The sequence below is a fragment of the Squalius cephalus genome, assembly GCF_949319135.1.
Source record: "Squalius cephalus genome assembly, chromosome: 13".
Classification (NCBI taxonomy): domain Eukaryota; kingdom Metazoa; phylum Chordata; class Actinopteri; order Cypriniformes; family Leuciscidae; genus Squalius; species Squalius cephalus.
In genome coordinates this window covers 18,943,524-18,959,196 of record NC_137134.1, presented here as the reverse complement: position 1 = coordinate 18,959,196, position 15,673 = coordinate 18,943,524, and the positions used below count along the sequence as shown (strand labels likewise).

Genomic DNA, 15,673 nt, shown 5'->3' with positions numbered 1-15,673 from the left:
TAATTTTACTTTGTAGAATAACCTGACGACTACATAGGTATGCTACTATGACTGCATAAGACTGTAGTTTTACTCCAGTTCTACAATCAGATCTTTTAGGATTTGTTCAGACAAAACTCATTTTTGGCAAATCTGTATCTTCTGTATCTTCTTCAAATCTTTTTTTGTAATTTGAACTCCTCAAAAAACATACAAATTACATTTCTCGGCAAAATTGTAGATACACCAGATATCAGACATCAGTGTCTGAATGAATGCATTCCATCCCTTGCAAAATGAACATTCAGTCCTATAAATCAGATTTGAAACCGAATTGGATTTGTGAACAATATGAACAATAGGGGATTAGGACATTCAGGATATGTTTCAATTTTTTTTACATGGTTAAGAACACAATAGTTTTCTTGCAGTTTTCCCTGAAAACTATATCTCAGTCATTTACCTGAAGTAGCATGATGTCATGTAGCAGACTTAGACTCATACCCACGGTGGATGTGGTAGAACTTGACATTCATGTGGCTAGAACCAGTGTGATCTCTGTCCACATGAGGAAGAAAAAAAAGTTTTGCATTTTAGGGCTGACCTTTAAAAGGGACATATCATGAAAATCTGACTTGTTCTGTTTTTAAGTGCTATAATCAAGTCCCCAGTGCATCTACCGTCCCAGAAAACGTGAAAAGTGTCAACCCAGTAACTTTGTTTTGGTAAGCCTCTGCAGTGCAAGCCAAAAATAAGGCATCAGATTTCGCACCCCTTCTGATGTAGAAAGGGGAACTTATTATAATATTACCGCCCCTTATTCTGCACGTTTCCACCCACGGCGCCGCCATTTGGTTTTTGCAAGCGACAACAGTGTAACCAGTTCTAACGCAATGGCAAAAGTTCGAGCAAAGCATGCAAAATGTTCTGTCGTTGGCTGCACAGACGAGCACATAACACTATGTGATCAAAAAATGTCACAGCTGTTTTATAAAGACCTAAGGAAACTGTGTCAACTTGTGCAAAAGTTAAACATGACGTTACATGCAAGTCGATAAGATGACTCAATGTAACTACACAACAACTACATAAATGTATCCATTTACCATACGTCCAGGCAGTGTTGTGTACTCGAGACTCGGACTCGGTCTCGGACTCGGCCTCGAGACCATATTTTAATGGTCTCGGTCTTGTCATGGACTCGTGTGCATTTTGACTCGGAATTGACTCGTACTCGAACATTTAGGACTCGGACTTATTCCCGAGTCCACTCGAGTCCCATTCAAAATATTTCGTGATTGTTACTGTATGTTAAAATTTCTTTAAATTGTTGTTTGATTGAAACGTCCAATGATTGCTGACTTTCTTGTGCGCAACTGCGCATGACTTGAGACTAACGTTCTGTATAGTGATACAACAATGCGGACAAGAGCACTTACTGATTGTAATAATTGTAAGTAATAATTGTAATAAAATGACCTTTACACCACCTACTATGTGGCCTTTTTACCATTACAGTGTACATGATTCCATGGTATATTTGATTTACTGTTTGAGTATGGTGCCAATTTTATTGTTACCACTAAATATTTGACATATTCTGAAGATATCTTTAGGTCTGGTTTTTAGACCCAACCTTAGGTTATCCAACCTCTCTGGTCTCGGTCTCGACTCGATTCGGACTCGACTCTCTCTGGTCTCGGTCTCGACTCGGACTCGACTCTCTTTGGTCTCGGTCTCGACTAGGACTCGACCCTCTCTGGTCTCGGTCTCGACTCGGACTCGAGTGAGCTGGTCTCGACTACAACACTGCGTCCAGGTGCATCTAAAAGTTGCAACCTCTGTCTGAATCTCTATATAGGCTTCACTCTGCTACTGGTGGTTATTTCTGAGATTTTGGGTGAGTGAAATTCGCGTTTGTGGGGAACATAGAAATATTAAAATACAGACTGATGCTTGTTGCGTTTCCCTCAATCTCTGTATTATGAGTGCACAAAATTACCATAAAATGCTTAACAACTTGCATATTGCATTATTAATTGACCCATATTGTATTTACTGTCAAAACACATAAAGATATGAGCATCAATTGGCATAAAACACTATATCCATGAATAAATAAAGTATAAAATAAAGAAAATGCTAATCATATTACTTATAAATCAGAATTAATGTAATACTATATATGTAGTGCATATTAATCTCAAAACATTTTAGTTGTCACAATATAATACCACCTTACAAGTCATCCATTTTATGTGATAACTGCAGGCCTTCACACTTGAACATGGACGGCTCAGCACGTGACCCATTAACACTCACTCATGTATGATGCAAACTCAAATAAACATAAAACCTTGTTCGTAGATAATATTACAGCCAAACTCATCTTAACAGCATAATAACACTATTTTCATTATACAAATAGTTAGAAACCCATAAAACTTAATGTACTCACAATACAGTGCATTGATATGTGCTGATGGTAGCATAGCATTGGAAACTATTCAAGTTCGCCATGTGCGACAATCTCATCTCTTTTTCCACAATACGGGTATATAACAATTATACTAACATCCTATACACAATCTCAGATTAACATCAAATATTCGGATATTTGAGGGGCTACCCTGAAAAGGGGAACATAAAATACAGACACCTGATGAGTTTCCCTCAATCTCTGTATTAAGTAGAGGAAGGGAACTGTGTGCCTGATAATAACTCGCCATGCTCGCCCCCTGCTGGAGTCTTTTGGTACTGCACCATAACAAACTACATGAACCAATGAAATAACCAATCATAACAATAATATTCTCTTCTCAATACCTGCTACACACACACGAATACGGTGCGTTCCTTTTCGAGAGGTCTCTCGTATTGCGTAAGGCTAGCTTACGCTATGGGAAAACTTATCTCGACAATATTGAAGCCAAATCTTTAAAACGCAGTGCAGCTGCACAGCATACACAGATGAACGGTGAGTACGGTCATTGGCTGTGCTGCAGCAACTGCACGAACCTATGGAGTGGCGGCTCAGACGCACAAACCAGTCAGGGCACTTCGCGCACTAGCACGTCGGAGCCTACCAGAATGGACGTGGCCAAAGGCTATAAAGCGCTCATTCCCTGCCAAGGAACTCAGATTTGATCTCCTTCAGCGAACCCACCACTTCGCTGATATCTGGATAAGAAGCCTTCTCGCTGCCGTCGAAAAGCCTTCAGCGGAACAAGCCACCTGCCTTGCAGTTCTTTCCTGGTTTTTCAACTGGATGCTGCCTTCCCGCTGTTCTACTGCGCCATCCTGCGCGCTATATATCCTTTTAATGCATTAGTATGTTCGCCGTTGCGTCACACTTTTTCTAAAAGAGCAAATTTGAGGCATTGTTGCAAATGCCTCGAACCACCTGCACCTCGTGCAGAGGCCCTCTCTTCGGCGGAGACCGTCACATCCTCTGCGCTTCCTGTCTGGGCCGTTACCATGTGGAAGCTGCACTCGCTAAGGGCGGCTGCCCTGAGTGCGACGAAATGGATCTCCCCACCCTGCGGGCTCGACTGGCTGGTTTCACTTAAGAAGTCCCCGCTTCCCACTCTCTCTCTCCCTTTGCTTGAGCTGTGTAAAAGAAGCACCTCACACGAAGGATGTAGGAGCGGACGGACACGAGCAATGTTCGAGCCTCGCACCCGCGGCTAGCTCTCTTTACGTTCAAGAGAGCTACTACCCGCCCTCGCTTAGAGAGCTACTACCCGCCCCCGCTTAGACTTTCGCGCCAGAGACCCGAGTTCGAATCTATGCTGCGCTGAATCTTTTCACCAAAGCGAAGGAGTTCATGCCTCCCCAGGTGACTCACTCTCTTTGGCAGCATCCGAAGACGGGGTTGGTCGGACTCAACTTTTGACCCCGCCCCTCATCTAATCCCAGCATAAGTGCGATTGGACGAAGCATGACCAGCTTAGTCATGTTAAAGAGCCATCTCTGGCTTCCTACAAGGGGTAGTGAACACAATCCTATTTAGCTCAAGCTGGAGGTGTTTAAAATGCAGGTTTGAGTCTACTGTAATGTATGCTCCCCTGCAAACGTGAGAAGGGACGTTGCCCACGTTCTTCGCACCGAAATGTAGAAACTTAGGAAAAGGGAACTGGCGAACCAGTTCCTCTTTCACAAATCGAGTCGGGCTTTTACCTACTTCCTCGTTCCAAAGAAGGATGGCAGACTCAGGCCCATCAGCTCTGATGACGCGTCCGTTCAGGATGCTGACAACCAAGCAGATCCTCACGCAAATTCGCCAGGGGGATTGGTTTTTCTCATTGGATCTGAAAGATGCTTATTTTCACATCCTAATATCACCTCATCACAGGCCATTCCTGAGATTCGCCTTGAGGGGCAAGCTTACCAGTACACAGTACTACCGTTTGGCCTATCGCTAGCACCTCGTACATTTAAGAAGTGTATGGACGCAGCACTTACCCCCCTGAGACAGCGGGGAGTGCGAGTGTTAATTGGAGGCGCAGTTGATACCTCACAGATCCTGGCTCCTCAGCCATGTAGAATGCCTGGGTACAGTGATAGACTCTATACCGGGGGTCGGCAACCACATGGGGCCGCATGGGGCTCGCCTTACGCTAGCCTTACGCAATACGAGAGACCTCTCGAAAGGGAACGTCTCGGTTACTAACGTAACCTCGGTTCCCGGAGATGAGGGAATGAGTATTGCGTAACCCGCCATGCTCTGTGCTTTGATCAGGGGATCGTTTCAGTCGATTAAGCCTGAGTTCCTTGGCAGGGAATGAGCGCTTTATAGCCTTTGGCCACGGCCATTCTGGCGGGCTCTGACGTGCTAGGGCGTGAAGTGCCCTGATTGGTTTGCGAGTCTGAGTCGCCTCGCCATAGGTTTGTGCCGTTGCTGCAGCACAGCCAATGACCGTACTTGCCGTTCATCTGTGTATGCTGTGCAGCTGCACTGCATTTTAAAGATTTGGCTTCAATATTCTCGAAAAAAGGAGTTTTTCCATAGCTTTTTCCAGAGTTTTTTCATAATCTTAGATTAGATTATAAATAGACTTGACTAAATGTTCCTTCAGATCAAGTTATTGAGTGTAGTGATAGCAATGCTAAAAATTTATAAAATGCACATTAAAAGTGCACATTTATGATAAATGTAGAAGACATGCAATGAGACATGAAATGGAAGTTTGTCATTTTCCATCAGATGTGGTATAGCAGGGTGAATAGTGGGTTGGAGCCGACGAGCTGGATGGCGCCTTGCATGGCTGATGCTGTCGGTGTATGAATGAGTGAATGAATGGGGGAATGTGAGGCAATATGTAAAGCGCTTTGGTGGCCATGGGGCCACAGAGATGATCATGATGCTGCTCTGGGAAGGTTTCTCTGGAGTTTCTTTCACAGCTTCATGTGGGTCTCACTTTGCAATGAAGTGGAAAAGATAGGTGTTATGTTTGCGTTCTTGATGGGAGTTGACTAATCTGCCACATGATGTAATCCATGCCTAATATTTCTTGTAAATTCTGTTATATGTGAGAAAACAGTTGAGAGCTCAGTAAAACTGTCTCAAACCATCTGTGGTTAGACTTGCCAAATTGTTAAATAACTTTTGTAGGATGATTTTACAAAGTTCTTTATTTTACAACTCAAATCCTGGAGACTTTTCCAGGACTGTTTTTAAATTTATATTATCATACATATTTTGACATGTCTGATTTATTTTTTATTTTTTTACAAAATAATATATATATATATATATATTACAGTTTATGACATTCCTGTTTTGAAATATGTTTTTTTTTATTACTGTAATTTTTAGCAATAGTTTGGGGTATTTCTGTCTTTCCCCATTCACTGAAATATGAGTCTGACTACAGGAATGACTGGAAAGTGAGGGCGTTGACTAAATAATATATGGTTGTGACAATGAGAACACTGACTATACTTGATGCTTGCCATGTGATACATTTATTGAAAGAAAGTTTATGGAAGAAGAAGAATAAAATAAATCTCCCCTTTTTTTAAACTTTTTTTACTTAACATGTCATTTGTTCATCGATCCATTGAATAAATGGTGAAATCTTAGTATACACATTAGGACGCTCAGGAAATTTACAGTTAAGAGGGTCACTGAAAGATGTGACACCAACTGCAGTGTTTCCACAAACCAAAGGAACTCCTGAATGGGAACACAGATCAACAAGTCACTTGTGAAACCAGTCTGTATATTACCATAAAGTCTGTGAATATACACATATATTTTACACATACGCTGCAGGATCCACCACTGCCATATGCACAGATCATCTGTGAGGGAACAAACTTAGATCCCCATTTGCGCTGACAGTCTGCCTGATTTTTTGTAGTTGTGAATGCCTCCATTAGACGATAACTCTGTGAGCCAATAGTTATGCCTCCCCAACCAGCAACATTACAGAGAGTACCTGCTTCCACGTCTTCTCCTTTCTTTGGTAATGATATCCGTTTAACATTGTTGTTAAGTTTGACTTTTTTCTCTAGCTGTAATTCAAAAATACAACAATTTTAATAAACAGTTATTTATAAGACTGAAGTTCAGTGGATTATACTGTTGTGTTGAGGTTAGTACAGAGCCATAAAAGCCAAGTTAAGTTTTTTTTTTTTGTCTCTTCATTTTCTGCTGACTATAACAACAAAAATTCTTCAATGATTTTTCAGGTTTTCTCCCTTTTTTGCGCTATTATTGTTTCTGTACAGATCAATAAATTAATAATACAGGGAACAGAGTCAGAGAGACACCTGGCCATTACATCCTTACACTGGGACTAAGGGGCCAAGCCCAACCCCTGAAAAACAACCCCACACTATAATCCCCCCTCTACCAACTTTACAAGCAAGAACCGTTCTCCTGGCAACCGCCAAACCCAGACTCATCCATCGGATTGCCAGACAGAGAAGCGTGATTCGTTACTCCAGAGAAAACGTCTCCACTGCTCTAGAGTCCAGTGGCAGAGTGCTTTACACCACTGCATCCCACACTTTGCATTGCACTTGGTCATGTAAGGCTTGGATGAAGCTGCCCGGCCATGGAAAAACATTCCATGAAGCTTTACGCACTGTTCTTGAGCTAATCTGAAGGCCACACGAAGTTTGGAGGTCTGTAGCTATTGACTCTGCAGAAAGTTGCCGACTTCTGCGCACTGTGCGCCTCAGCATGCGCTGACCCCGCTCTATGGTTTTACGTGGCCTACTACCTCGTGGCTGAGTTGCTGATGTTCCCAATTGCTTCCACTTTATTATAATACCACTAACAGTTGACCGTGGAATATATATTAGTAAGGAAATTTCACGAATGAACTTATTGCAGGTCCAACCTATCACGTTACTAACTCTTGAATTCACTGAGCTCCTGCAGAGAGCGCCCACTCTTTCACAAATGTTTGTAGAAGCGTCTGCATGCCTAGCGGTGCTTGATTTTATACAACTGTGGCCATGGAAGTGATTGGAACACCTGAGTTCAATGATTTGGAGGGGTGTCCCAATACGTTTGGCAGTATAGTGTAGGTGTTTGTGCTGTTAATGGGAGTAGACTAATCTGCCACATGTGTGATGTAATCCATGCTAATATTTCTTGAATTCTGTTTGATGTGAGTAAACAGGCGTGATCTTAGTAAAGCTGACTTGCCAAATTTTTAAATAACTGTTGTAGGAAGATTTCTCAAAGGTCTTCATTTTACAACTCAAATCCTGGAGGCTTTTTCAAGACTTATTTTTTATTTTGACTTGTCTGATTTTTATTTTTTCATTTATATATATATATATATATATATATATATATATATATATATTTTTTTTTTTTTTTTTTGTTAAAGCAGCACATTTTTATGATATCATTCCTGTTTTGAAATATTTTTTTTTTTTGTATCACTGTAATTTAGCAACAGTTTTGAGTATTTCAGTTTTTCCCCATTCAATGAGATATGAGTCTTCAGTCATGACCGAAAAGTGAGGGTGTGGTTGTGACAACGAGAACACTTTGAGTATAATTGATGCTTGCCATGTGATATTTTTATTGAAAGAAGGTTTATAGAAAAATGAAATACATATATATATATATATATATATATATATATATATATATATATATATATATATATATATATATATATATCTTCCTTTTCTATTTTACATGTAGACACTTAACGTCATTTGTTCATCGATCCATTTAAGATATGCTGAAATCTTGGTATAAACTTCAGGATGTTCAGGTGAATTAAAACAATCAGGGTCACCGAAAGATGTGATACCAACTGCAGTGTCTCCACAAACCAAAGGACCTCCTGAATCCCCCTGTTAAGAAACACAGATCAACATGTCACTAGAAACCAGTCTGTACATTACCATAAAGTCTGTGAAGAAAAAAAATATATATATACAGTATATATATATATATTTAACACATACGAAGCAGGATCCACCAGTGCCATGTGTACAGATCATCTGTGAGGGAAAAAACTCAGATCCCCATTTGCGCTGACAGTGTGCCTGATTTTTTGTAGTTGTGAATGCCTCCATTAGACAATAACTCTGTGGGCCAATAGTCGTGCCTCCCCAACCAGCAACATCACAGACAGTATCTCCTTCCACGTCTTCTCCTTTCTTTGGTAATGATATCCATTTAACATTTTTGTTAAGTTTAACTTTTTTCTTTAGCTGTAATTCAAAAATACAACAATTTTAATAAACAGTTATTTATAAGTCTGAAGTTCAGTGGATTATACTGTTGTGTTGAGGATATTACAGAGCCATAAAAGCCAAGTTAAGTTTTTTTTTTTTTTTTGCCTCTTCATTTTCTGCTGAGTATAACAAAAATGCTTCAATGATTTTTCAGGTTTTCTCCCTTTTTTGCGATATTATTGTTTCTATACAGATCAATAAATGAATAATACAGGGAACAGAGTCAAAGAGACACCTGGCCATTTACATAGAAATTATTTAAATCCCTTCAATAATATTTAAAGCAAGAAACTGCAATAGAGATGAAAAGAGTTTTTTTGTGTCTACTGCTGACCAGATATTATTTTGAACAACTAAATTTATAAAAGGTTGTTACCCTCAAAAGCATGATGTCATTCTGAAGAGTATCGGGTATATAGTCTGGATGCGGGATGTAGGACTTCACTCTAATGGCATCTGAACTCTTGCTGTACCTTAAGTCATGAGCACCGACCACAACCAGAATCTCAGATCTGTATAAAAAGCATACTGGAAATGTTAATTTATGTCATACAATACACTGTATGGTAAAACTGCAGTCATTATCAGTCAGTTCTAACTCAACATTTCTGTTCACACTAAACAAGCTCTTACTCGGTCCTGCAATGTGCAGCAGTCAAGACAAACTCATCGGAAATGAGGAATCCACCGCAGATATGTTCCTCATTAGTCTGAAGAGAAACCATGTAAGGTCTGGAGTGGGGTTTGGCTTCCCTGCCATTCACTATACCCACATTCACATGAGCTGAGAGAGAGAGACTTATTCAGCACATACAATTTAAAGTCTTAAAAATGATAATAATATGTTGTTATATAATCAGTCTCACCAGTGAAGGTCAGGTGTGGCAGCAGAGAGGCCAGCAGGAGCAGAGAGAAGACGATGATGGTCATGATGAAGACAACGATTGAGCTGAGCTCTCACTGAATAAACATGGTATAAATATACTTTAAAGGTGGGTGGAGCTGAAGGTTAATCACTTTTTTCAAAATATGTTTTGTAGTATGAGCAACACGATAAGAAAATGCTGTTCTTGCAAATCCTTGCGGTTTCACTGAAGCCACAGATGGTTTGGATGATAAGAATTAAGAATGTAAGCATTCATTTTGAATATTTTACAGATCGTAACCGTATATATCATTAACCTATATAAATGTTAGTTTACAAACATATTTGAACTACAAAACGTGCTTTGTATCTTTTAACATAGCAAACATAACATAGGTGCAAAGCAGATGGCAATAAGAAAATGCAAAGTTCATCAAAATTGGCTTTCATGAACCACAGCAAACACTTAACATGTACAGGTATAAACACTGGTCAGCCTCAACATTAAAACTACCTGCCTAATATTGTCTAGTTCCCCTTGTGACATTAGCAGCAGATCCTTTAACTCCTGCTTAAGTGGGGCCTCCATGACTGATCAGTTTTGTTGGTCTTGCACATCCCATACTGTTACGAACTGCTCGAAGACAGGTAGGGATGGTAGAGATCCAAATGCATCTTTAATTAAGGGGCAATCCAGACACGTAATCCAATATACAGGCAATAGGTCAAAACACTAGTGATGTTACGTATGACACTGAAGCTTCGATGTGCGTATCACACATGCAACACAATTTCTAGTGAAGCCCCGTATCGGTGTGTGTATTGGTTTACTAGAGTCACGTGATCGAGAACAAATGAAGCCTCACTTTCTGTCCAATCACGTGCGCGTTTCGCTTTGGGTGTCAGAAGGCTCGAACCCCAGATCTTATTTAACGAGTCATTGTTGGCTCAGTCTGGTTGATGGGTTTGTGAGGACTGAGGAGAGAAAATTAATTTATTAAATGAACAAATAATACACAACCATGTAAGGCTATTATTTGTACCAATAACATTGGAACTATGGAGTGTGTTGTGGTTGCTTCATCTGCCAGAGCTTCTAACACAGGCTTCTGGCTGCTTTATTTTAAATAAGCACCAGATGGCACTGTTCTCGACACTCTCGAAGCTTTGAATCTTTTCCCGGAACAGTCAGGGGAAAGCCTCAGTGATTCATGAGGCTTCATTTCCCCATCCCTACAAAACACAGGTAGGCCGTACAAACAAACAAACAAACAAACAAACAAACAAACAAACAAACAGGGGTCAGGGGCAAAAGAGTAAACCACAGAACAAGCAAGAAATCCAAAAACCAACAGACATGAAACCAGGGGAAACGCTCAGAAATGCAGTGCAACAACATACAAAACTTCGCAGTGAGTGAATGAGTGAACATGGTATAAATAGGCTGAGACTAACAGGGTAATGAGACACAGGTGAATGCAATCAGTGATGATGAGTCCAGGCATTGAGTTATGGGAAATGTAGTTTGGGAGGGAGTGATAATAGTCTGGTGTGGAGTGCCCTCTGGTGGCTCTCAAGGGCACTCCAGCTGTTGACCGTTACACATACATTCTAAATTGGATTGAGATCTGAGGATTGTGGAGGCCAGGGCAACACCTTGAACTCTTGATGTTCCTCAAACCACTCCTGATCAATTTTTGCAGTATGGCATGGTGAAAGAGGCCACTGCCATCAGGGAACTCTATTGCCATGGAGGGGTGTATGTGGACCGCAACAATCTTTAGATAGTGGTACATGTCAAAGTAATATTGCCCAGAGCATAACACTGCCTCCGCCATCTCTTCTTCAGATAAATGATGCGCACACACACACACTCACCTGGCCATCCACCTGATCAAAAAGAAAACAATTCATTAGACCAGGCCACCTTCTTCCATTGCACCATAGACCAGTTCTGATGCTGACATGACCGTTGTCATATTTAGATTTGTCAAAGCCATATTTAGGTGAATTGCAGAAATATTTATATCCAAACGATGTGACACCAACTGCAGTTTTTCCGCAGACCAAAGGACCTCCTGAATCTAACTAGATCAATTTTAACATTCTTAAAAAATTGCTTAATTGCTAAAATGCTTGATTCTGATTGATCAACATTCTAAGCTGTTGTTTTTTCTTCTTCTATAACAGGATGGCTAAAGTCAAGTCTTGACGCATTAAAGTTCCATGTCAGTTCGCCAAATGATTTCATTTATTCACAAGAGCTTTGCAGCCTACCACTAAAAAAAGAATCAAAAACAGCAAAAGGGTCATTCTATGGAAATGTCCACTTTTTCTGTCCCTAGCCTTTACAGAAATATTACACTTAAAAAACACTTTAGGGTTACAATTTCTTTACATTTTAAAATAAAACAATATGTTATTTGAACAATTACACCTTCTTGAGCCATCAATGTGGCAATATTTGATTTTTATTAATTATATAGAATTCCAAGTACCACAGAAATGCTCGTCCCCAAAGTCATGTACAGAGGGAAAATGCTTTATTTTGAGGTCAATATCCAGTTTTTACACCATTTAGAATACAATAATGTATATATAACTATCAAATATATTATGTAAATGATATAAAAAAAAAAAATGCAGAAAAAATATTATACAATTTATAATGAAAGTAGTGGTCCCCTGGAGTTGTGTCACTGGTGTTACCGTGAACAAAAAACCCATGGTAGATCAGGGGGGCAGGGTTTCATATTATTTTGAAGTTTCCCCGGGCGCCACCATTGGCTAGCGGACCATCACCTGCTGTTAGCATCCCATTGACTCCCATTCATTTTGGCGTCACTTTGACTGTGAATAACTTTACATCTGAGGTGTTTAAAGACTCCATTTGTCCATTATTTATTTCTAAAGAAACACAAAAATGTATAAAAGGCTCCATTACCTTTCTTACGTTATGGCCCCGTAGAAGCAGTTTTTGTAAAAATAGGCTAACGATTGCGTCATAACCACGTGACTCTCTGTCGCACAGTAGAGAGATTACCGTATAGACAGGAGGAAAAGCTCGCAGGCAATCGGGGGGACGTGGAGGCAAAATGACAAAATAATTAATCAGAATACTTAGCAAAAGTTTCTCCTGCTCCTAGCTCATGGACACCTCCTACTCACACTCTCCGTCTCTGCAAGTTTCGGAAGGGAATGATTCAGATTTCGCTTGGTACAGCTACTAGAAGACAGACGGGTTGCTCACGTCACATCTACGTCGTCAAGCTCAGTTTGAGTCTGCGCAGTACGCTCAGCCATCAGGAAGTAAGTGCTTCTAATTGACTTCACTTGTCTCCGTTGAATCCAATGGGGTCGCTGTGTCCAGTTTATATATTGTCTATGTGGTAGATCCACTGTCTCTTTTCAGTTATCAGAACATTTTCTCATTTATCTCATGATTTCATATGAAGCTTTTAGTTGAAGTAACTGGTATGACCTACTTTATTGTTAGGTAATTGTAAAAAAACTAAAATACAAATGGATTAAACTACTTAATTTAGTCAGTTTACCATGATTGACAAAATGTGGTTTGATACCTTGCAGCAGACATTTTGTAAAATTAATTTTTCATGAAAATTGTCACCAGTAACACCAGTGACTCCCATTTATAGATAAACTTTATTCAAAGCTATTCATTTAGATTATATGCCAAATGTAACAATTTAGTCTCATCTACTTAATTATAGTTGAAGAATAATGATTTTTGGTCTTATGCATGCCATTGGTGATTCATTGTCACTGGTGTTACTGTCTTTTTTTTTCTGTCACATTAAATACAATGTCACATGTGACATAATAATAATAATTTTAAATCCATTTCATTCTGCTACACTCAAAAGTTACGATTTAAAGGATTGCATCATTACTTGATTTTAACTGGTTTTGAAATATTTTCATTATAGCAAATACATGGTTGCGCAAACAAACTAACTTCATTCAAGCACACTTTTAACAATCCTGATTAAAATAAATAGTCAAGTCAAGTCAAGTCATCTTCATTTATATAGCGCTTTTAACAACGTAGATTGTTTCAAAGCAGCTTCACAGAGATAAGCGTATAATTTAAGGTAACAGAGATTGTTTTGGCTTTATAGCAGAGTTAAGTTATTTTCCATCTAAAGTTAGTTATGATTGATTTGCTTCCGTCGCAACGATCATTTGTTATTAAATTAGGGGCCGCTAAGACGACACCATTCCCTCTACACAGACTTTAAACGCGAACCTGTGAGAAACACTGATGGCGTTCACATGCGCATTTAGAGTGGGTTCTATAGTTATGTGCATTTGAAAATACGCAGGTTTGGAATTCCCTACAAGCCAAGCCTAAACAAAGTACTTGTCTTTCCTTATAAATTTTGATAAAGAATTTTATTTTATTTTGTTGCTTTGGGGTAGGAACGCGAAACGAATTTTCCCGACAACGCCTTATCTGTAGAGTGGTAGTGGGATCCTCCATAGGGAGAGACTAGTTGGCACTTCAGCACTGCGTTGTCATCAGGTCCAGGCGAAGATCCTTCGTCAGATCTGGATACGGCCCGGATCCGGCAGGCTGCAGGAAAACCTCGGGATAAACACAGACACTAAAATTAGCGTAGATGCCATTCTTCTCATGATGTAACGAGTACATCAGGATTTATGGGAAGTGTTCCCGGTTCCGGCTGACCTAATCAAATAAAACATAATCTCTTTATTTCACTGTAAAAAATTTCAAACCCTCCCAAATCAAAAATTTCAAGTGACCGATAACATCTAAATTTTTCAATTGGCCCAAGTGAAATTCTGTAAATTTCAATTGGCCCAAGTGAAAATCTGTAAATTTAATTTTATAATTTACAGAATTTCACTTGGGCCAATTGAAAAATTTAGATGTTATCGGTCACTTGAATTTTTTTATTTGGGAGGGTTAGAATTTTTTTACAGTGTTGTTGCATTATTCTTTTTTTTTTTTTTTTGGTAACTCTGACTACATGTGCTGAAAAAAATTAGAAATAATATTTCATAAAAACCTTTAATTTTTCCAAAGTAGTAAGGTAACACCAGTGACAAAAAAATGGTACATATCGTCTTTAAATAAATGCACAAAAAATATAAGAAAATCATTAAGCTGTCATTTATGCGTATTCATAAAGTCAAAGGGTAATCTAATAATGTGGCGTAAGTATAAATGTTAGAAAAATAAATCAATTTTAAGACATCTTGCCATACCAAAAGTGGACGTTTCTGTAGAATGACCCAAAAGGCACTGATAAAGAAAAAAAACATGACTATTACATTTTTTTAAATGAATCGACATTTTATCTATAAACAGCACAATCTCTTTCTCCTGCACCCTCTCCAACCCACATGCACACGTAGTCACAAAAATTGTTATCAGCACTGCCTGCAATATTTTGTCGATTAGTTCTGGTACTGAAAATTGACATGGTATTTCTCAGTAATAAGGTGATAACATCACTGTTAGAACAAACCGCACAAATTCAGACATGTCAATCTCTCTCTCTCTCTCTCTCTCTCATGACTACATGTCAGTGGCTCTATTCTCCATTGCTAGTTGTAATTCTGAAATGACATTTTGACATTAGCAATGGGAGATTGGGATAGAATGCATCAGAAAGTTCTACTCGAGTCCCACAAGATAATTTTAAGGACAAAAACCTGAACCTGTCTTAAAATAAAACACTGAAACATGTCTTGAAGTGTGGTAAATATGGTATAAGCAGAATAACTGACTGGAATAATATATGAAAAATGCATTTCTTTGTGTGCGTATTACCACATATGTAGCCTATACATTTGTTTGTTTTTTGTATTTTGTATTTTTTTGTATTTTAGCTTTTTATTTTAGCTGAGAAAAATTATTAAAAAATCTATGCTTTGTGCTAAGGAATCTCAATTTACCATAGTTATTTCAGTTTGGAAAATTTTTGTCTTTTCCCTTTTAGTGTGTGAATGAGCTGTAGTTGCTAATGTGAAATGACTTTAGTGCCCACCAATATTGTAATTATATATGTCAAGTCAAGTCACCTTTATTTATATATTGCTTTTTACAGTACAGATTGTATCAGAGCA

The 15,673-nt window shown here is 39.0% G+C and overlaps 2 protein-coding genes across 2 annotated transcripts in view; one reads left to right on the top strand and one right to left on the bottom strand.

The window, feature by feature from the left end:
* Nucleotides 1-15,673, top strand: part of LOC307169609 (granzyme G-like) — a gene marked incomplete at its 3' end in the record, with an annotated part of 198,644 nt that overhangs the window by 109,554 nt on the left and 73,417 nt on the right. The window lies entirely within an intron of this gene.
* On the bottom strand, nt 8,136-9,624 carry LOC307170392 (granzyme B(G,H)-like; the record flags this gene model as incomplete). The annotated part of the gene is made up of 5 exons (XM_079891483.1): nt 8,136-8,307; nt 8,422-8,670; nt 9,071-9,206; nt 9,328-9,478; nt 9,561-9,624. 5 exons carry the CDS (start codon nt 9,622-9,624, stop codon nt 8,143-8,145), a joined length of 765 nt encoding a protein of 254 aa, XP_079747609.1. The 3' UTR covers nt 8,136-8,142.